Raw genomic sequence first — 24,183 nt, 5'->3', positions numbered from 1 at the left:
AGTGCCATTCATCAAGGTCATATTAGGCTGTTCAGTATAGTGCCATTCAACAAGGTTACATAAGGCTGTTCAGTATAGTGCAATTCAACAAGATCACATAAGGCTGTTCAGTATAGTGCCATTCAACAAGGTTACACTAGGCTGTTCAGTATAGTGCCATTCAACAAGATCACATTAGGCTGTTCAGTATAGTGCCATTCAACAAGATCACATTAGGCTGTTCAGTATAGTGCCATTCAACAAGATCACATTAGGCTGTTCAGTATAGTGCCATTCAACAAGATCACATTAGGCTGTTCAGTATAGTGCCATTCAACAAGATCACATTAGGCTGTTCAGTATAGTGCCATTCAACAAGATCACATTAGGCTGTTCAGTATAGTGCCATTCAACAAGATCACATTAGGCTGTTCAGTATAGTGCCATTCAACAAGATCACATTAGGCTGTTCAGTATAGTGCCATTAAACAAGGTCACATTAGGCTGTTCAGTATAGTGCCATTCATCAAGATCACATTAGGCTGTTCAGTATAGTGCCATTCAACAAGATCACATTAGGCTGTTCAGTATAGTGCCATTCATCAAGATCACATTAGGCTGTTCAGTATAGTGCCATTCATCAAGATCACATTAGGCTGTTCGGTATAGTGCCATTCAACAAGATCACGTTAGGCTTTTGGTTACTGAGCATGTTCCTATATAATATATGCATTATGCATTACTGTGATGTATACATTGTCCTGACCAGGAGAATTACCGGATGGGAGGCTTATACAAGTGGCCAGAACTTAGCGCCACGGTAGAGTACCGGCGACAGGTGCGCGCGACCGTTCTGCGCATCATCGAGGAGACGCCGCTACAGCTCCCAATCACCATGACCAGCCCCTGGGTACGCATGTTATAAAAAGTGACCAAAGGCTTAAGACCAAAATTCAATCAAAATATGTTTGAATAAGAGTTCTGGGTACGCACGTGCAAATTCAATTAGTATTCTGATTTGAGAAAAACTCAATCAAAACACGTTCGAATATGAGTTCTGGGTACAATTCAGAACCTGATAACGCATGTGCAATGTTACGTAGAATTATTGTTGTAGACGAAACGTCAGTTTTAATAAGTATGGTTTTAAATAAAACGGCAGTTATTTGTATAGCATTTAAGTTTGATTACATTTCCGCAGTGGGCGCTTCTGATGGGAATGGAGCACGAGCGCATCCACCTCGAAACGTCATCTGTTCTTATTCGCCAGCTCCCGGTCGCAATGGTTAGCAGACCGGAAGGATGGAAGTACGCTCCAAAAACATCCGGTGAGTGACTTAAATCTATTCCTTACGGTAAAATGTTGTTTATTTTTCAGCATTTTTGTTGACATAGAATGTTTGGTATGTTGTTTTTCAGGCATTGTTCCCCAGCAAAACCGGATGTTGCGAGTACCTGCACAGGAAGTGAGTTTCGGCAAACCTCGAGATTTTCCGTCGTATGGCTGGGACAATGAGTACGGCAGTATCGCCTGCTCGTAAGTGTGGATATACCTCAAATAAACGAGATAACCATAGTCTCGGTGTCACCCTCCTGCTCTATAATGTTTAAGGTACTCGCATGGAGCTTAGTACATTTATTGTTAAAAACAATTCACATGGCAAGACCCATAACTGTGCCTTCGATGTTAGTGCCTAATGTCCCTTGATTGGCTTAAAAACAGACGAGCGTTTGCATCTGAATGCGATGCTTTTGTACAGTAAGCAGCAGCCTTCTGCTTTAACATAATTTACGTACTGAGCGTGCTGCGTACGTCAGTAGAGCTTAATTTGCGTGTATAGGGATTCAAATCCATTCCCGTGTGATGTTGCTTTAGTTTAAACTGGTATGCGAGTGGTCATTTTTTGTACATGATTACACAAATCAAAATTCTATAAAGTAATAATTAACTTTGTAAACTTTAAATATGTGTTTCACTAAATGATAAAGATGAATTCATTTGTTTTTAAATAAACATTGTTTTCCAGTTTGTTTAAAAAGGGAGTAAACTTTAAATCCGTAAAACCTTCCATTGTCATGTATATCTTTTCTTAGTTGCAAAAACCCAATAAATTGAGTAGAAGGTAAACCAGATTTAATATAATTTTATACTTCACGACTTTTTCATTTGGTTATGTTTCCAAATTTCAATACATTTGAAGATGTATATAGGAAATCAAATCATTTTTTTTCAAGGATGATGGATTGCATATCGCACTTCGTAGGCCTGTAATTCCACCAGATACAACCAATTATAACCAATATTTCCTGTACATAACAGGATTTTCGTTCATTTCATGATCTTTTCCCTCTTAATATATAAATATTTTAACATACATGTACAATTTTGTCTCTTTTTTATCATTTTTACAGGAGTAGTTTGAACCAAAAAAATGGCGTCAAAGTTTCTAAATGTGAAATAACCTCCTTTTCAATTGAAAAAATGAATATCGGTTACCAGATAAGGTTATCTGTTGACCGATATTGACCTATTCAGCTATATTTAAAACCCTTTTCCGTTTAAACTCACAAGAACCTAACGAATATTGCGAGAATGTTAAAATCTCAAAACATTTCAACATTATGGCTTTCAACTACCGTCTACTGCATACTTTAAAATGTTTTATTTTCAAAGTCAGTTTTATTGGTGTTTAATTTGTATCACATTCTGTAATGCTCAATGTGTCTTTTGGTTTTGTGAGTTAACATTTTAAAGTTACCGTATCCCTGTTATTTAAAACTATATATATTTCCATACAGAATGCAACAGTGTGATGTTATTTATTTAAAAAGGTTGCTCTTAAATGGCAGGAACTAAAAAAAATCCACTTTTGTAAAGCCGATCATGGACGTAAAATTATCATATTTCAGATTAATTATTAGAATATTTGGAATTGAAAATAGGCAGAGTCATATAGATCGTGACGGATGTTTTGAAGTATGTTGTATCGTGGATATCACGTCAACAATGCACATTTAAGGGACATTTGTCGCGTTCCTGTGACAGCTTTTGCTAGACCAATATCTATCTTGATATTAAAATGAAACTTTAATCAATATCGTGATAAGTATCAATAGTCAAGAATAAAACTAATTGTGAAGTACTTAGCATACTTCATTTAATATGGATCAATGTAGACTGCGGTCAGGGACAAGGCAATGTGCACTTTAGCTTGACCATTGTAAAAACATAAGGCCAAACCAAATGGATTGGTTGCTGTTACACGAGTATGTGTACTTACAACATTCTTAAATATACGCACAAAGTTTGCAACATATGGCCACTGTACAATCCATATGTAATATATTGTCATGTAATGTAAAAGGTAAAGTAACATGGATAACGTGTAGTATATATTTGTACAATCGCAATTGTAGTAGGGGTTTGTAACCTTATAACGTACTGACGTTATTTTTTAAACAAAGTCGCGTTTTTCTCAACTCTTTCCAGTGAAACGAACAGTTAAACAATGACCACACGATGTATTTTGCTCGGCCTAACGCTATCACAACCGGTTTGACTAGTGTTGTAATGTCAGAAAACTAGGTTAGTGGTCTGGTCTCACATGAGGCGGACAACGTGACCCACCGAGTGAGGGGCGTTACAAAACGTATGACTAAAATTCGTTGAACCTTACCATCAATTATGACTTCATAGTTGAGTACCTTCTATTTGAGTTTAACCTACATTGGTCAACAAATCAATTCGCATTTCGACTATCAATAAGTACCACACCTAATCGTTTACAACTACACATACGCCGGCAAATTTATCGCCAAATTAGTCCTGTAATACATCTTCTATATTTGCTATATTAAGATGTGTGTATGACTAGTTAAACCTTGCGCCTTACCTCATTCGTCCGTCTGTTTGTCTTTTTATACCCCCGACAAACGAAGTTTGAAGGGGGTATATTGGAGTCACCCTGTGGTCGGTCGGTCGGGCGGTTTGTCGGTTTGTCGGTCGGTCCGTTGCAATTTACCTTGTCCGGAGCATAACTTCAAACCTACTGGATGGAATTGGATTAAACTTCATACAATGGTAGAGCATAATGAGAGGAAGTGCAGTGTACACTAACAATTACTCTATTCTTGCTTATTACTGAGTTATTGCCCTTTGTTGTATTTTGTCCGGAGTGTAACTTGAAAAGTATTGAATGGAATTCATTGGAACTTCATACACTGGTAAAGCACAATGAGAGGAAGTGCAGTGATCAAGAACTCATAACTCTACTTTAGCTAATTACTGAGTTATTGCCCTTAATTTGTTTTTTTGCCGTCAATTTTTTTTCCAGACATTAACTTGCAAACTACTAGATGGAATTTATTGAAACTTCATACAATGGTAAAGCACAATGAGAGGAAGTGCAGTGCACAAGAACCATAACTCTATTTTAGCTAATTACAGAGTTATGGCCTTTAATACTTTTTTCTTGTCCGGAGCATAACTTGAAAACTATTGGATGGAATTTAATAAAACTTCATACAGTGATAGATCATAATGAGAGGAAGTGCAGTGTACAGGAACCGCAATTCTATTTCAGCCAATTACAGTTATTGCCCTTTTGTTATTTTTTCTTGTCCGGAGCATAACTTGAAAACTACCGGATGGAATGTAATAAAACTTTATACAATGGTACAGCACAATGAGAAGGAGTTTAGTGTACATGAATCATTACACTATTTTAGCAAATTACAGAATTATTTCCCTTTTCTGTGTTTTTTTTTGTCAAACTTTTGTCCGGACAATAACTTGAAAACTACTAGATGGAATTTCATAAAACTTCATACAATGATAAATCATAATGAGAGAAAGTGCAGTGTACAGGAACCACAACTACATTTTAGCTAATCACAGAGTTATTGCCCTTTGTTACTTCATAAAAAGGCCATCAGTGATAACAGTTTAAATAAAGTTCATGGAAGAACCAAGTTGATGAATACATAAAGTTCAGACAAAAGAAGTTTGTTTATATTTCACACACATTTTTAGTGCTCTTTTGTTTGTTTCTCTTCAATCAAAATTTTGTCCCTCAGCATAACTGGAAATTTTATAACATTTATTGATTGCCATGTAAACTTGTGCAGTGCACAACAATAACAATCGGAAATTGTACAAACAAAAATAACCCCATCCATAACATTTTATGTGTTTTCCTTTCTAAATATGTTTATATAAACCATTACTTTTAAACTACTGGTATAAAAAAGTAACTTAACTCATTTATAGATGGTCATCGGCAATCGTATATTCTGTGCTTTGGAACATCAAATATATCAGTATTAACATCTCGGTATTAGCATCACTGATATTGTTTAAAGCCTTTTTTCAAACCATAAAAACATAATCAAAAAATGAATAACTGACGATAGTCCATAAAATAAAGTTGTCATTTATAGGTTGGCTTTCCAAATAGTTGACTGCAATTTCATATCAGGGCGGCGTTCGGGGGTATAAATCACCTTCAGTGATAGCTCTAGTTTGTATACATGTCGGTTACTTGGGTATACGTAAAATCGCTTGACTTTAACATTTGGTATAATATCAGAAATATTCAATGAAAGTTCATATTAACATTACCTTCATCATTCATTCCTGTATCACAACGATTTATAACCTGTGAAGTACTCCCAGTTTCTCCTGAAAAGTAATTTATACTCTGAAAATTTTGTGTTAGAAGTTTTATGATTTGCATTCTGATTGGTGTATCTTTTTACTTCATGCATGTTTTCGTACTATTTTGGCATTATAAGTTCACTTGGAAAATGGGCGGAGGAGGGGGCGAGCCGTGTGCACCACCCCTCGATCCGCTGCTGCACATGGTGGTGCACTCAGTACCCAGACACTATCCTTCATGTCAAATACTCATTTTGGCTTGCAATTCTTCATTCCGTTGACATAAACAAATTGATGACAGGATGAAAAACTGGTCGTGTCACGGGTTTTAAAAGTAGTAGTAGTAAAAGTAATGTCCGGAATACACGGTTAGTCACGAAGTCTTAGTCGACTATGAAGCAATGTTGTTATAACTATTAGTTGTCCAACGCTCACTTCGAAAGTATCCAAGTAAAACAGCATACAAGTTTTAAGTGTTTTATTTGATTGTGATAATAATGAATAACAGTGGTAACAATTCCTTTTCACTAGTTTAAAATGTTCATATATTTTGTAATTTTGATAGGAAATCCTAACAGAGGTGTATCCTCGACGCTTGTCAAAACCAGAATAATGTTTTATCAGTATCTTTTGGTCAGTATCTACCACGTGACTGTCACAAGGCTATTAATAAGTTAATATTACATAACTTTTTCCATGCTGGACCGCCGCATTTAGAAATAAGACGTTTTAACAACAAAATGCGCTTAGGGCGATATGCATTAAAGATAAATATCTAAAGCATGTACTTGTAACGTGGTGGATACGTAACGAACAAAAGAACATTGTAAAATTAATATGCAATGTACATTTGAATATTGCAAAATATATATGTATTCTTATAAAATAAAATTCAGTGACTAAAATGCTACAAGTAAATTATTGCAAATAATTGGCGTTGTAGCAAAATTACTTTGACACCAGCAACTTAGGCAAATTCAAACAATCGAAGGACAGTTTTTAAATATCGATTTAGTGACATGACACTGAAATATATAGCCTTCAGTGAGTCACTCCGTTCACTACGACGTCTCAGAAAGCATGAAACACTACACAAACACATTTCTAACTTCCAAATGTTTATAAACTATCGCTCACAACGTAACAATAAAAACACTAGAATGACATACAAATAAATATCAAATCCCTGAGGACCTTTTTTGAACGAAGCTATGAATACACTCTATGTATTTGACTGTTATTGTTGTTATTAATCTGAATAATTAAGTGTATTTTCATTTTATTTTTTCCACTAAATCAAGTTTTTATTTCAATGGAAACAATAGAATTAAATAATACATTCTTGACAAATAATATTTAGACAAAATTACTGCATTTGATGCAGCGATTGATGCAGCGATTGATACAGCTATTGATGCAGTTGATGATGCAACTGTTGATGCAGTTGATGATGCAGCTGTTGATGCAGTTGATGATGCAGCTATTGATGCAGTTGATGATGCAGCTGTTGATGCAGCTATTGATGCAGTTGATGATACAGCTGTTGATGCAGCTATTGATGCAGCTATTGATGCAGTTGATGATGCAGCTGTTGATGCAGCTATTGATGCAGTTGATGATGCAGCTATTGATGCAGTTGATGATGCAGCTGTTGATGCAGCTATTGATGCAGTTGATGATACAGCTATTGATGCAGTTGATGATGCAGCTGTTGATGCAGCTATTGATGCAGTTGATGATGCAGCTGTTGATGCAGCTATTGATGCAGTTGATGATACAGCTATTGATGCAGCTATTGATGCAGCTATTGATGCAGTTGATGATGCAGCTGTTGATGCAGCTATTGATGCAGTTGATGATGCAGCTATTGATGCAGTTGATGATGCAGCTGTTGATGCAGATATTGATGCAGTTGATGATGCAGCTATTGATGCAGTTGATGATGCAGCTGTTGATGCAGATATTGATGCAGTTGATGATGCAGCTATTGATGCAGTTGATGATGCAGCTGTTGATGCAGCTATTGATGCAGCTGTTGATGCAGCTATTGATGCAGTTGATGATGCAGCTGTTGATGCAGCTATTGATGCAGTTGATGATGCAGCTATTGATGCAGTTGATGATGCAGCTGTTGATGCAGCTATTGATGCAGTTGATGATGCAGCTATTGATGCAGCTGTTGATGCAGTTGATGATACAGCTGTTGATGCAGATATTGATGCAGTTGATGATACAGCTTTGGTGCAGCTGTTGATGCAGCTGTTGGTGCAGGTATTGAAAAGGTTTAGCGTTTAATCACGATGTCATTCGTATGAATAATAGTTCGTAAGAAAAACGAACGAACTGTTTGCATTATTTTGACAGAACGAACATTTTAATAAAATCAACTCCATTCTGGTTGTAGATGACGTATGTTTTGAAAAACAAACATTTATATACCGGCAAATTCCGTTCACGACAGAAATCCTCCTTTCGAAACCACATGTATATGCCATATGCAGTTACATATGCATTTCGAGACCTGCCGGTCATAAAAAAATCCTGTTTGGAATCGTTTCTGAGCACGACATAATGCTAATATTTTTTATACATTTCGGTGTCGTATGAAATATTTAATGATGCACTCTAACTCCCAAATAAGATTTCCACAATTAATAATATTGTTTTAACAGTCCTTAAGGATGAATAAATGTCGAAAACAATGGTTCTTATGGAGGATACTGAATTTAATTTGAAAGAAATGTGAATAAAACACGGTATTTCTACCTTAAAAATGTATAGTAGATCACAGCAAATCTTTTAGCATTCACCAATCATTTAATATTTTTACGTTTTTTGCTGTTAAATACACGGTTACAATCTTGTTTTCAGTAATTAATATTTTCCATAATTGCATTATTTAGTAAGAAGTTGAAGGTTTATCACTCAAAATTTATGTTTGTTATGCATGTGTATGTATTGATTTTGAATAAGAGTGTCTCTTTAATGGAAAATGGTAGTCTGTCCAACATTTTAGGGTCCCTGCGTTCGAGTCCTCCGAGTTCCTAGTGACAAATGCTGAGTACTTTGAGTTTGTTGAGGCCGGCGGTTACCATCGATCTGAACTGTGGACAGAGGAAGGCTGGCGTTGGAGAAACTTCCGGCAGGCAAATCACCCTATGTTCTGGGTCTGTGGCAATGGTGAGATTGTGTTGTGAACATAATGTGTGCGACAGAATTCCACAAATCGATTATTTAGCGAAACACTATTTATATTTTTTTTGTTTCTTCGATCTTGTCTTGCAGCATTTTTAGCCCAGATTAAGTTAATCTCCACAGACAGAAAATAATCAATGTTCTTAACTAATGGCCCACTGCTATTTAGATATTGTCCGCTTTTAAGGTTGTAAGGGTGGCTGTGGGTCAGATCTGGCGTCCTACAGTCATTGCAGTGTCATGGCGGACTCTAACGTCACTCCGTCCGCTGAATCCCAATACAGGTAAGTGACGTCATTATTTATTATAAACTGCAATAAATGTGAAGAAATATCCCGTTCAATTCAGTTAACAGTTAAAGTGACAATATTATTCAAAATCAATACATATACATTTATAACAAACATAAATTTTGAGTGATAAACCTTAAACTACTTACTAAATAATGCATTTATGGAAAATATTAATTACTGATAACAAGATTGTAACCTTGTTTTAATAGCTGAAAAAGTAAAAATATTAAATGATTGGTGAATGTTTAAAGATTTACTGAGATCAACTATCGTCTCATAAGGTAGAGATACAGTGTTTTCTGCATCTTTCTTTCAAATTAAACTCGGTATCCTGAATAAAAACAATTGTTTTCGACATTTATTCATCATTTTAGATATATTAAAAAAATACATCAATCATGGTAATTTTTATTTGAGAGTAAGAGTGCATCTTTTTTTGCCATACCTTGGCATATTAACAGTACGCGTATATTTCTTCAAATCATTGATTTTTCGAGAAAACATTAATCGAAAAAAGTAGCAGTGAACCGAAACTGATTTTTGATCCACCTTACATTTTATTTATCTGAATGCAACATCTCGCAATAATAAGGTACCGTGCCATGTTTGATGTCCTTGACATGCCATGGGCGTGGCCTGTTGACGTCAACTACCACGAAGCGCGTGCGTTCTGCGCATGGAAGGGACCGGATTTCCGGTTATTGGTCGAGGCAGAGCACAACGTGATTAGAGGGAAACAGGTAAAATTAACCACAGTGATTTGTTGTGAAACTAACTGCATTCGTTAAACAAAACCAATTGTTCTTTTAATATTGCCGCGTTTTTGTTCCAGCCAAAATTAGATCAAAAGCATTTAGTTATTGTTCTTTCAACACTTTTTTTCAAACTTTCTAAACACATTGCACGGAAAGTGAACGGGTGTTATAGATAATTTAATGTTGTGTTGCAGGAACCGACGAATGCAGGGACTGTCAGTGACGCGATCTTCACAAAGGGAGACAAGTTCAACCACAACATGAAATTCGGCTCCTCCACGGTAGGCGACCGCCCCAATTTAATTATTATTGTATATGTTTACATAGCAACTCTTTTATATTGAACGCTTACCCAAATAGATGATGCTTCTCGACCAATTAGTAAATTCATTATTTTGGGCAAATATAAGTGAATTATAACCATAACAGTCATAAAATATTGACGATTCCGAAAAAAAACTGAGATTCCATCGGTTTTATGGTACGGCCTTTGACATGCCTATCAAATCCTTGTTTTTATGCCCCCCTTCGAAGAAGAGGGGTATATTGCTTTGCACAGGCATGTCGGTATGTCGGTCGGTCGGTCGGTCGGTCCGTCGGTAGACCAAAGCTTGTCCGAGTGATAACTCAACAATTCCTGGACGTATGGTCATCAAACTTCACATGAAGGTTGGGCCTGACCAGTAGATGACCCCTATTGATTTTGGGGGTCATCGGGTCAAAGGTCAAGGTCACAGTGACCTTTAATGGTAAAATAATTTTAAAGCTTGTCCGAGTGATAACTCAACAATGCCTGCACCCATGGCCCTCAAACTTGACATGGAGGTTGGGCCTGACCAGTAGATGACCCCTATTGTTTTTGGGGGTCATCAGGCCAAAGGTCAAGGTCACAGTGACCTTGAATGGTAAAAGGTTGTCCGAGTGATAATGTGACAATGCCTGCACCCATGGCCCTCAAACTTGACTTGGAGGTTGGGCCTGACCAGTAGCTGACCCCTATTGTTTTTTGGGCTCAATGGGTCAAAGGTCAAGGTCACAGTGACCTTGAATGGTAAAAGGTTGTTCGAGTGATAACTCAACAATGCCTGCACCCATGGCCCTCAATCTTGACTTGGAGGTTGGGCCTGACCAGTAGATGACCCCTATTGTTTTTGGGGGTCATTGGGCCAAAGGTCAAGGTCACAGTGACCTTGAATGGTAAAAGGTTGTCCAATTAATAACTCAACAATGCCTGCACCCATGGCCCTCAATCTTGACTTGGAGGTTGGGCCTGACCAGTAGATGACCCCTATTGTTTTTGGGGGTCATTGGGCCAAAGGTCAAGGTCATAGTGACCTTGAATGGTAAAAGGTTGTCCAATTGATAACTCAACAATGCCTGCACCCATGGCCCTCAAACTTGACTTGGGGAATTGGCCTGACCAGGAGATGACCCCTATGGGTTTTGGGGGTCATCTGGCCAAAGGTCAAGGTCACAGTGACCTTGAATGGTAAAAGGTTGTCCGAGTGATAACTCGACAATGCCTGCACCCATGGCCCTCAAACTTGACTTGGAGGCTGGGCCTGACCAGTAGCTGACCCCTATTGTTTTTTGGGCTCTATGGGTCAAAGGTCAAGGTCACAGTGACCTTGAATGGTAAAAGGTTGTTCGAGTGATAACTCAACAATGCCTGCACCCATGGCCCTCAATCTTGACTTGGAGGTTGGGCCTGACCAGTAGATGACCCCTATTGTTTTTGGGGGTCATTTGGCCAAAGGTCAAGGTCACAGTGACCTTGAATGGTAAAAGGTTGTCCAATTAATAACTCAACAATGCCTGCACCCATGGCCCTCAATCTTGACTTGGAGGTTGGGCCTGACCAGTAGATGACCCCTATTGTTTTTGGGGGTCATTGGGCCAAAGGTCAAGGTCACAGTGACCTTGAATGGTAAAAGGTTGTCCAATTGATAACTCAACAATGCCTGCACCCATGGCCCTCAAACTTGACTTGGGGAATTGGCCTGACCAAGAGATGACCCCTATGGTTTTTGGGGGTCATCTGGCCAAAGGTCAAGGGACCTGGAATGGTAAAAGTCCGAGTGATAACTCGACAATGCCTGCACCCATGGCCCTCAAACTTGACTTGGAGGTTGGGCCTGGCCAGAAGATGGTCCCTATTGATTTAAGGGGTCATTGGGCCAAAGGTCAAGGTCACAGTGACCTGGAATGGTAAAAGGTTGTCCGAGTGATAACTTGACAATGGCTGCACCCATGGCCCTCAAACTTGATTTGGAGGTTGAGCCCGGCCAGAAGATTGTCCTGATTAATTTTAGGGGTCATTGGGCTAAAGGTCAAGGTCACAGTGACCTTGAATGATAAAAGGTTGTCCAAGTGATAACTCAACAATGCCTGCACCCATGGCCCTCAAACTTGACATGGAGGTTGGGCCTGACCAGTAGATGACCTCTATTGATTTTAGGGGTCAAAGGTCAAGGTCACAGTGACCTTGAAAGCAAACTCGACAATTCTTGGACCTATGGTCATCAAACTTGACATGAAGGTTGGGCCTGCCCAGTAGATGACCCCTATCGACTTTAGGGGTCATCAGGCCAAGGTCAATGTCACAGTAACCTTTAACGCAACCAAATGTTAACAAATCTTCCCCCACTTTTATCTCAACAATGCCTGAACCTAAGATCATTAAACTTGACATGGATGTTAAGCCTGACCAGTAGATCACCCTTATTGATTTAGGATTCATAGAGCCAAAGGTCAAGGTCACAGTGATCTTGAATGGTAAAAGGTTGTCCGAGTGATAACTCAACAATGCCTGAACCCATGGCCTTCAAACTTGATTTGGAGTTGCATCTGACTTGTAGATGACCCCTTATGATGTAAGGGGTCATCGGGTCAAAGGTCAAGGTCACAGTGACCTGGAACGAAAAAAACTTGTCTTGTGATAACTTGACAATGCCTGCACCCATGGCCCTCAAACTTGCCATTTAGGTTTCTGGTGACCAGCTGATGACTCTGGATTTTGAGTTCATAGAGTCAAAGGTCATGACGGTCATAACACACTTTATCCTCACACTTTAATGGTCATAATCTTAAAACAGCAACAAATCAGCTGTCATTTCGGTCCATGCATATTTCATTCAATTGTCCATATAATCCTGACAACATGGCGCTCAGGGGGGGGGGGGGGGCATAATGTTTGACAAACATCTCTTGTTTTGTACAATTTGTAGCCTGTAAACATGCATGTCGCGAACGAGCGTGGCTTCTACGATGTGTTCGGTAACGTTTGGCAGTGGTGCGAAGACCAATTTAACGGCCTCTGTGACGAGACACACTGGCTTTACGACGACTTTTCCTCGCCTTGCTATGACGGCAAACATAACGTCATACTTGTAAGTACACCTTTGGTTTTACGTAAATGTCGTGTGTACATATTAAACTTACCAACTTATCAACGAGTATTCGAAACCTTATCGTAAAATCAGGAAATTCTATTGAATACTCAACGAATGTCAGAAATCGAATAAAAAATAACTTCTTAGTTCAAATAAACCTTTTCTTGCATGTTGTGTCTGAAAATTCATGCCTAGTTATATGTTTAACAATAAATTTCTCGTAACGTCCAAAAACCGAATGGAAAATCAAGCGAAAGACACTCTCTCGTTGAAGATATGGCCCCACTACAGCACTAGTGTCTCATTATTACGTCATCGACATGTGAACACATTTAAGTTGACTTGTATATCGTAGGTATTACGTCATTGTCGTTCCAACACCTTTGTTTTTACAATATCGCCGTGCGTCCGCGCTTGTTTTACGTCATCATCATGTCATCGTCGTGTGTCCACCTTTGTTTCACGTCACCGTCCTGTCATCGGCGTGTGTCCACCTTTGTTTTACGTCATTGTCGTGTGTCCACCTTTGTTTCACGTCATCGTCGTGTATCCGCCTTTGTTTCACGTCATCGTCGTGTGTCCACCTTTGTTTTACGTCATCGTCGTGTGTCCACCTTTATTTTACGTCATTGTCGTGTGTCCACCATTGTTTCACGTCATCGTCGTGTATCCGCCTTTGTTTCACGTCATCGTCGTGTGTCCACCTTTGTTTTACGTCATCGTCGTGTGTCCACCTTTATTTTACGTCATTGTCGCGTATCCACCTTTGTTTACGTCATCGTCGTGTGTCCACTTTTGTTTCACGTCATCGTCATGTGTCTCCCTTTGTTTTACGTCATCGTCGTGTGTCAACCTTTGTTTTACGTCATCGTCGAGTATCCGCCTTTGTTTTACGTCACCGTCGGGTATCCGTCTTTGTTTTACGTCATCGTCGTGTGTCCACCTTTGTTTTACGTCACCGTCGGGTATCCGTCTTTGTTTTACGTCATCGTCGTGTGTCCACCTTTGTTTTACGTCATCGTCGTGTGTCAACCTTTGTTTTACGTCATCGTTGTGTGTGCACCTTTGTTTTAGGTCATCGTTGTGTGTGCGCCTTTGTTTTAGGTCATCGTTGTGTGTGCACCTTTGTTTTATGTCATCGTCGAGTATCCGTCTTTGTTTTACGTCATTGTCGTGTGTCCACATTTGTTTTACGTCATCGTCGAGTATCCGTCTTTGTTTTACGTCATCGTCGTGTGTCCACCTTTGTTCCACGTCATCGTCGTGTGTCCGCCTTTGTTAAACGTCATCATCGAGTATCCGTCTTTGTTTTACGTCATCGTCGTGTGTCCACCTTTGTTTTTACGTCATCGTCGAGTTTCCGACTTTGTTTCAAGTCATCTTCGTGTGTCCACCTTTGTTCCACGCCATCGTCGTTGAAGATATGGCCCCACTACAGCACTAGTGTCTCATTATTACGTCATCGACATGTGAACACATTTAAGTTGACTTGTATATCGTAGGTATTACGTCATTGTCGTTCCAACACCTTTGTTTTTACAATATCGCCGTGCGTCCGCGCTTGTTTTACGTCATCATCATGTCATCGTCGTGTGTCCACCTTTGTTTCACGTCACCGTCCTGTCATCGGCGTGTGTCCACCTTTGTTTTACGTCATTGTCGTGTATCCACCTTTGTTTAACGTCATCGTCGTGTGTCAAACTTTGTTTTACGTCATTGCCGTGTGTCCACCTTTGCTTTACGTCATAATCGTGTATCCACCTTGTCGTTTGGGTGACTTTATTGCTAGATCAATGGATATGTTTTGATTATGACAAACGTAATGTGTGCTGTCCGGGGGCTACATTTGTTCGTAGTGACATCAAATTATCTACAAGTAGTATAAAATGCCATATATATCAACTAGAAAAGAAAAAAGTTTTCATGAAAACCGTAAGATGAAAAAAAATCTACACCACCGATGTGATAAGTCATATTCGGGCTTTAACTTGCATGCATAGAGGGATGTTAAAATGACTTAGCACAAATCTCAATGGCAAGACGCAAATTCGTGCAAAAGCCAGGTCTGTACATCAAAGGTCACACTCCTTGATCATAAGTCAAATATCAAAATGCCTTGTATTTTATGTTCGGGCCGTAACTTGGTCATGTATCATAATTCATTTCTTGATTTTGAATAGCTTGACACATGTTCTCCATGACAAGACGGTATGTCGCGTACAAGACACAGACATCCAAAGTAAAGGTCACACTTAGGCGTATTTTGCCAAAGTGCTGTTTACATTCTATTCGGGCTTAGCTTGGCACAAATCTTATCTATGGTTAGACGATCCCCTTTGTCAAAATGTTTCGTAGTTTAGCTTGTCCGGGTTTTCACTTTTTTTAAATAGCGATGATTAAATGCTCACCATGGCTAGACAATGTGAACAATGCAAGACCGTGTATGTAGTTAAATCGTAAAGGCGGTCGTTTGCCAAAAGGTATTGTAATTTGGCTTTTTCGGAATGTGAGTTGGCCGTGTATAAAACATTTGGAAATGATTTGACACACATGTTAACCATGACTGGACAATGCGCCGTCAGTCAGTCAGCCAAAGGTAAAAAATACGCTTTAGGATCTTTTGTCAAAATTCCTTCAACACTCCGTATTTCGGAATGTCCGGGCTGTAACTTGCCATGATCGGGGGAATTTAAAATATCTTGTCTCAAATGTTCGCAATGTCACACATCGTTAATTGCTCAAAACATCTTGTTTTATTTTTGTCAAGACTTTGAAGAATTCAAAATAACTTTGCGCACATTTTCACCATGCGAAGACTGTGTGTCACCAACAACACTCAATTTCTAAACGTTTAAAGTCATGGTCACACTTAAAGCCACAATCCCAACGACCACCCGGAATGTCCCGGATCGTCCCAAACTGCAATTTGGCCGATCCGTGTTTGATCCGGGCTGATCCGGGACAGTCCTGGATGGTCCGGGATTCCACCCCGGCAATATAAAACTGTTTTAAACTGACGTTGTGATCCGGGACGGTCCGGGACTATCCGGGAGGATTTTTCGATCCGTGGTAGTCCCGGAAAGTCCGTGTGGCGACCATTTTTGGCTTCGAGAAGGTCCGTAGTAACAACGTGTTGATCCTCGGCCATCCGGCATGTGTGTTGGATACGGATCACCCCTGGGCGGTCTGTGTTTGGTCCTGGTTCGGGATGTCATCCGTGTTGTCACCGTGGTGTTACATGGTTAATCCGTGTTTGCTGCGTGTTAGGTCCGTGTTCATCCGTTGTGGTGTCCTGGTGGTGCCGTGTTGGGTCCGTGCTGGTCCGATGTTTTGAGACCGTCGAGGAACCGTCGAAGAAATTTCACCAAGGACCACCCTGGACCACCCCGGATCTTCGTCCAGGGTGTTTCTTGTTAATACGGGCTGGTCCGTGTTGTGTTCGGCTTTAGTGTGACTGCAGCTTAAGGCCTTTTGTCAAATAACAGGAACACAACGTTCTCTTGTTTTAATTTCGAGAATCACATATTTTTATATCCTTTATAAACTTTGTTTGGCCTGCAGAAGTTTTACTTCCCGTGCCCGCAACAATGAACGCTCATGTGCGCTTATTGCCGAAAAGGTATTGTCATTTCTCAATGGTCAACTTGGACAACATATTAAGGCAATAAACATGTCTAAGTAATAGTTTGATTCCCCTTTTAGCGTTTCTTTTTTAGGTTAGTAACCTTGAGGATGAATTCAGAAAACAATACTAATTTAAAGGATGATCGCCTCATATTTTTTTTAATCAAATATTCGTGTAATTGCCTGTTTGAACAGGGCGGAAGCTGGATCAGCACAGGAGACGAGGCATCTCGTTTCGCGCGGCTTGCGTTTCGTCGCCACTTCCTGCAGCATGCGGGCTTCCGGTTGGCGAGGACGGTGGATCCGGGGGAGGAGGCGTGGACGGAGCTGCCAACGCGCCATGTGGACACGCAGGTGTATGTGTTGGGATGCGGGGTAGAAGGTGGGTTGAACTTTGATGGACTTTTTCCGAGCTAATTTTGAAGCCTTTTGATGATTTATACGAAGTACTATTTTTATTACATTCATCGCTATATCTAACACTTTATATGGCCAACTTTATTAAATTTAATTGTCACTTGCAACGGAGGCGAATAAACAGACAAAGAAACAATATCCATGTACAAATGCCACCTGAAATCTTGCGTCAAGGTCCACTGACCCAGAACCATGCATGACAATATTGAATGTGCCCGCCATACATAATTCCCTTTAAAACATATTTATGCCCATGTTTGCTTTCTTATAAAAAGGTGTAACAAATGTTTCAGAGAACCTTGCAAGCCTTCCTCACGACAAGCTACAGCCCAACCTAGTACCGTCCACAAACCTTCATTATCATTTTGAGACGCCGCTCGCGTTAAAAGGTATACATGTACATATAAAGCCGGTGTTATGACTCCCCGTTAGAGAAAAAAGTCTCACTCAGGTGAAATACTGACCCGGGTGACCCCCGTAAAGATGTTTGGACGGGGTGTCATAGTCACATATATGGTGAGTGCTACTCCTGTCCCCTAGGAATAAAGCATTCAGTCATAATACGATAGACCAATGGCAATGCTTACAGTCGCAACAAAATGAATTTGAGAAATACAATAAAGTCAATTAGCTTGTTAGTATTATGTTAACGAACACAAAATAGTAATTCAGATATCAGACCCATTAACCTTAATGTTAAATAGTGATGCCTTGTAACCCCATACAATTTTGGTATCATTTGAAAGATATTTATTTACGTATTTCAATTAAAATAATTGACTATAAATATATCATTATTAACTTAACTTTACTACTGTAATAGTTTGAACATTTGATCTTTATTTCAACTGTAAGTCTTTAACGTGTTTGTTATCATTTTTGATTCAGATAGTTATTTTACATTTTCTTTTTTTTCTGCACACAAGACCGTTTCAAATGAAATTAAAATATTTTTGGGTCACCAAACATAAAATTCCACATAATGATATTTAAACACCATAAAGGGAAAGCAGGTGCATATAAGAACAATTGGCGAGACATGAATTCATAAAATTAAGTAAAATAATTATATTTGAACAAAATAAAACAAAATACATACTCGTTGCCAAAAATTAATAGTTGAGCGAGTCCCTAGTGTAGGGAAAAATCAAAAGTTTAAACATTGATGCCATCCAGAACCCTATAATTAAAGCATCATTCGTAATTACAAGTAAATGAATTATTATGTGTCTCTGTTGACAATGTTTTGTTCTGTACGTCTTGTATATGCTATATGGCTATGAATATTCATTTTAATAAACGTTTTGTAAACTTCACCACAAACACCACCCTACTTTTCTTCGCTGAACAGTTTTTGACACGCACGCACACACAAATGTTTCTTTTTTTACCTTCGAAGGGATTCTTGAGCAGGAATTTGGATTCAGGAAATCATATCCGGTGGCGGTAGCAGACCTGTGTGCGGATCTCGCTCGAAATAATGGACTCCACACTCGCTCCATGCTCTGGATAGGCGCTGGATCCGGAAGAGGTCCTATGTTGATGAGTAAAATCTTTCAAAAAGTAGGTTTGCAAATATTTATAATAATGTCGTTGAAAAGTCGTTAACGTTTATCTACGCATGATAATTAAACAATTGTCCATAAATATGAATTTCTGGTGAAGTTTTACACAAAATCTGTAACCCAAATTTGTCAAAAAGGACAACACTGGTTTCTGCCGAGGAACTTCAACGATTTATAACAGGTATTAGCTGTCATAATTACCACTCTTAAAGTTTATTTTTACCATATCACCAGGTGCTTGCTTGTGACCTCGTTGCCCGTTTCCTGGATACGGCAATGTACATCCAGAGAGGAAATGACGTCACTGTGATCACGGAAAATGGCAAGGTCACCACGGCTGCTCTCGACAAAGGTGTCAAAACTGACAGGGTCGTCTTCAAACAGGTTAGCTTATTGAAATTGATAATCATTGGCTCACAGTTCATCAACATAGAATGTTTCCCGCTCAGCCATTTCACCCAAAATCACACTCTAAGAAATACTGTAGTATCATTTTCAGTTGCGTATCTGCTTAGCTATATGTTCAAGCAGCCTCGTGCATAGAAACGATGCATGTTAGTATTGCTCAATCTGTTAAATGCTGTTGGTTACAGTATACAAGCATTTAAGCGTTCGGATGGTATGATTAGAACGACGTTTCAATGTTTCACTTTCCAAAGATTAATTGCATTTCCATCATGATGTTCTTATCGAATGCTTCATATTTAAGTTTACGTGGATCCCTAACGAGGTTGGGCTGGACTTTGACATGACTGTGGTCACATTCTTGGAGAGGACTCAGCAGCCAAAAGGTTTGCGCTTTTCTGTAAATAACAGTGGTGTAATCTATTATTAACGGATTCCTGTCCTAATGATTAATTAGCTCAAAAAGGTGGAAAGGTGCAGCTCCATGTTAATCCGTGTTGTGTTATGCAAATTTCTATAGTTCTGCTGTCTTTTCTATTGATACACATAGCTTACACATCAAGCTTTTTAGTTTGGTTTCCATTATTATGCGATTTTATAAATATGACCATCCATTTCATATTTCAGCGTGGCTGCTGCGACTGTCAGAGATTACCAGGCGCGGCGGTCTTGTCATCGTTGCCTCAAGGAGTGGACAGTGGGACAGACCCGCCCTCGAGGGGACCCTACAAGACAAGGGGTGAGTATACCTCACTGCTAGCCATTTGTTTTATAAAGCTGTCAACAAGATTGTTAGTACATGTATAGTAATTAAGTTTGTAGAACAGGGCTGATCGCTGCTGTTTTTTTGTGTGAATAAGATGAGCATTCGGCTGTTTAGGACATGTTCAAAATACTATCAGAATAAGATTTTCTTTTGTAGAAAAACAACGACAACCATAAGCACAGCATTACCACTAACACTAACACTTTCGTCCGTCGTCTTCTTACTTTCAGTTTGACGTGTATCGAGTCGACGGATGTACCTTTCGATGACGTCACTGGAAACGCAACCGCCACCGTCACTGTATGGAAACATGTGCAGGAGTAGACATCACGTGATTGTGACCACGTTACTGAAATACGCGTTTTATCGGTCGAGACTCGTGTATGAACCGAACCACACGTATACTGTATGATTGTCACTTGGTATAGATGTGATGACTACCGTGTGATATCCATTATTATAAAGCTGAAAGTGTCATTTCAGGGGAATTTATATTACTCTTTTTTAGAAGAAATTATTTATTGACATATTTGTGTAGTTCAATTTGTTCGGATTCCAACAATGTTTTGACATTCTGGCATCGCTTTGTTTGTTTCATTTTACTAATGCAAATGTTCACGGATATTGTAGATGTTCATGCGTCTTAATTTCCGCTTCATCTTTAACTATGTGTTCGTATAAATGTTGTTTATTTTGTATTAGTAATGTAATAAAATTTCTCTAATGTACAAACATTAACGTATATTTAGTCCTCATTTCAGAAAATAAAGCTCGTCTGTTGTTGTTTTCATATGAAACTCGAAAGTTATCGAAGCCAGAGTGATTGGCCTTTCTGGTAACAGGCGTATTGTCTCTCGAAACATGTGTATCGAATGTAGTTTGTATAACTTGAACGGTTTTGGAGTTATTGTTAGAGGTAAAATGTTTGCATAAATAGCGTCGACAACAACAAGGCTATCTCAATACCCGACTATTTTTTGTTCGAAAAACAGACGAGCTGACGACAATTGTACATGTATCTGACGACAATTGTCCATGTATCATTATGACCGAGCTGATGACAACTGTCCATGTATCATTCTGACCGAGCTGACGACAAGTCTCCATGTATCATTCTGACCGAGCTGACGTCAACTGTCCATGTATCATTCTGACCGAGCTGACGTCAACTGTCCATGTATCATTCTGGCCGAGCTGACGACAACCGTCCATGTATCATTATGACCTGACGATAACTGTTCATGTATCATTCTGACCGAGCTGACGACAACGGCACATTTATCATTCTGGCCGAGCTGACGACAACTGTCCATGTATCATTCTGGCCGAGCTGACGACAACTGTACATGTATAATTCCGGCCGAGCTGACGACAACTGTACATGTATAATTCCGGCCGAGCTGACGACAACTGTACATGTATCATTCTGACATAGCTGACGACAACGGCACATTTATCATTCCGGCCGAGCTGACGACAACTGTACATGTATAATTCCGGCCGAGCTGACGACAACTGTACATGTATAATTCCGGCCGAGCTGACGACAACTGTACATGTATCATTCCGGCCGAGCTGACGACAACTGTTCATGTATCATTCTGGCCGAGCTGACGACAACTGTCCACGTATCATTCTGACATAGCTGACGACAACGGCACATGTATCATTCTGACATAGCTGACGTCAACTCTCCATGTATACTTCTGACCGAGCCTACGACAACTGTCCATGTATCATTTTAACCGAGCTGACGACAACTGTACATGTAACATTCTGACCTGACAACAACTGTCCATGTATCATTCTGACCTGACAACAACTCTACAGGTATCATTCTGACATAGCTGACGACAACGTTACATGTATCATTCTGACCGAGTGACGACAACTGTCCATGTATCATTCTGACATAGCTAACGACAACGGCACATGCACCTTTCTGACCGAGCTGACGACAACGGCACATGTATCATTCTGGCCGAGCTGCCGACAACTGTACATGTATCATTCTGATATAGCTGGCGACAACTTCACATGTATAATTCTGACGGAGCTAATGACAACTGTCCATGGATCATTCTGACGGAGCTGAAGACAAGTGCCAATGTATCATTCTGACCGAGCTGAGACAACTGTACATGTATCTTTCTGACCTGACGACAACTTTCCATGTATCATTCTGAACGATCGGAGACAACTGTACATGTATCATTCTGACCGACCGACAACAATTGTGCATGTATCATTCTGACATAGCTGACGAAAACGGCACATGTATCATTCTGACCGACCGACGACAACTGTACATGTATCATTCTGACATAGCTGACGACAACGGCACATGTATCATTCTGACCGACCGACGACAATTGTGCATGTATCATTCTGACTTAGCTGACGAAAACGGCACATGTATCATTCTGACCGACCGACGACAACTGTACATGTATCATTCTGACCATGCTGACGACAACTGTACATGTATCATTCTGACATAGCTGACGACTACTGTACATGTATCATTCTGACATAGCTGACGACAACTGTACATGTATCATTCTGACATAGCTGACGACAACTGTACATGTATCATTCTGACATAGCTGTCGACGACGACACATGTATCATTCTGACCGAGCTGACGATAACTCTCCATGTATCATTCCGACCGAGCCGACGACAACTGTCCATGTATCATTCTGGCCGAGCTGACGACAACTGTTCATGTATCATTATGGCAGAGCTGACGACAACTGTACATGTATCATTCTGGCCGAGCTGACGACAACTATCCATGTATCATTCTGGCCGAGCTGAAGACAACTGCCCATGTATCATTCTGGCCGAGCTGACGACAACTGTTCATGTATCATTATGGCAGAGCTGACGACAACTGTACATGTATCATTCTGGCCGAGCTGACGACAACTATCCATGTATCATTCTGGCCGAGCTGAAGACAACTGCCCATGTATCATTCTGGCCGAGCTGACGACAGCAGTACATGTATCATTCTGGCCGAGCCGAGACAACTGTCCATGTATCATTCTGACATGACGACAACTGGCCATGTATCATTCTAACCGAGCTAACGACAACTGTTCATGTATCATTCTGACCGAGCTGACGACAACCGTCCATGTATCATTATGACCTGACGATAACTGTTCATGTATCATTCTGACCAAGCTGACGACAACTGTCGATTTATCATTCTGACCAAGCTGACGACAACTGTCCATGTATCATTCTAACCGAGCTGACGACATCTGTACATGTATCATTCTGACCGAACTGACGACAACTGTACATGTATCATTCTAACCTGAAGACAACTGTTCATGTATCATTCTGACCAAGCTGACGATAACTGTCCATTTATCATTCTGACCAAGCTGACGACAACTGTCCATGTATCATTCTGAACTAGCTGACGACAACTGTCAATGTATCATTTTGACCGAGCTGACGACAACTGTACATGTATCATTCTGGCCGAATTGGCGACGATTGTACATTAATCATTCTGTCCAAGCTGACGACAATTTTACATGTATCATTCTGACATAGCTGATGACAACTGCACATGTATCATTCTGACATAGCTGACAACAACTACACATGTATCATTCTGACCGAGCTGACAACTACTGTCCATGTATCATTCTGACCGAGCTGACGACAACTGTCCATGTATCATTCTGAACTAGCTGACGACAACTGTCAATGTATCATTTTGACCGAGCTGACGACAACTGTACATGTATCATTATGGCCGAGTTGTCGACAATTGTACATTAATCATTCTGTCCGAGCTGAAGACAATTTTACATGTATCATTCTGACATAGCTGACGACAACTGCACATGTATCATTCTGACCGAGCTGACGACAACTGTCCATGTATCATTCTGACCGAGCTGACGAGAACTGTACATGTATCATTCTGACCGAGCTGACGACAACTGTCCATGTATCATTCTGACCGAGCTGACGACAACTGTTCATGTATCATTCTGACAGAGCTGACGACAACTGTCCAAGTATCATTCTGACCGAACTGACGACAACTGTCCATGTATCATTCTGACAGAACTGACGACAACTGTCCATGTATCATTCTTTCCTGACGA

The 24,183-nt window shown here is 39.9% G+C and overlaps 1 protein-coding gene across 2 annotated transcripts in view; it reads left to right on the top strand.

Annotated features, from left to right (window-relative positions):
• Nucleotides 1-20,782, top strand: part of LOC128213634 (uncharacterized) — a 33,146-nt gene extending 12,364 nt beyond the window's left edge. For both annotated transcript variants that reach the window (XM_052919617.1, XM_052919618.1), the window contains exons 6-20: nucleotides 749-889; nucleotides 1,181-1,307; nucleotides 1,399-1,516; nucleotides 8,652-8,815; nucleotides 9,018-9,114; nucleotides 9,716-9,863; nucleotides 10,073-10,159; nucleotides 13,106-13,267; nucleotides 17,090-17,276; nucleotides 17,605-17,700; nucleotides 18,711-18,874; nucleotides 19,111-19,260; nucleotides 19,586-19,667; nucleotides 19,909-20,020; nucleotides 20,278-20,782. In XM_052919617.1, coding sequence (XP_052775577.1) covers nucleotides 749-889; nucleotides 1,181-1,307; nucleotides 1,399-1,516; nucleotides 8,652-8,815; nucleotides 9,018-9,114; nucleotides 9,716-9,863; nucleotides 10,073-10,159; nucleotides 13,106-13,267; nucleotides 17,090-17,276; nucleotides 17,605-17,700; nucleotides 18,711-18,874; nucleotides 19,111-19,260; nucleotides 19,586-19,667; nucleotides 19,909-20,020; nucleotides 20,278-20,371 — 1,929 coding nt within the window. In that variant the 3' untranslated portion in view covers nucleotides 20,372-20,782. The remainder of the gene's footprint in view (nucleotides 1-748; nucleotides 890-1,180; nucleotides 1,308-1,398; nucleotides 1,517-8,651; nucleotides 8,816-9,017; nucleotides 9,115-9,715; nucleotides 9,864-10,072; nucleotides 10,160-13,105; nucleotides 13,268-17,089; nucleotides 17,277-17,604; nucleotides 17,701-18,710; nucleotides 18,875-19,110; nucleotides 19,261-19,585; nucleotides 19,668-19,908; nucleotides 20,021-20,277) is intronic.
• The last annotated feature ends 3,401 nt before the right edge of the window (nucleotides 20,783-24,183 follow it).

The sequence above is a fragment of the Mya arenaria genome, chromosome 13 (assembly GCF_026914265.1).
Source record: "Mya arenaria isolate MELC-2E11 chromosome 13, ASM2691426v1".
NCBI lineage: Eukaryota > Metazoa > Mollusca > Bivalvia > Myida > Myidae > Mya > Mya arenaria.
The sequence above is the reverse complement of the archived record's forward strand: the minus strand, read 5'-3'. Positions and strand labels throughout refer to the sequence as shown.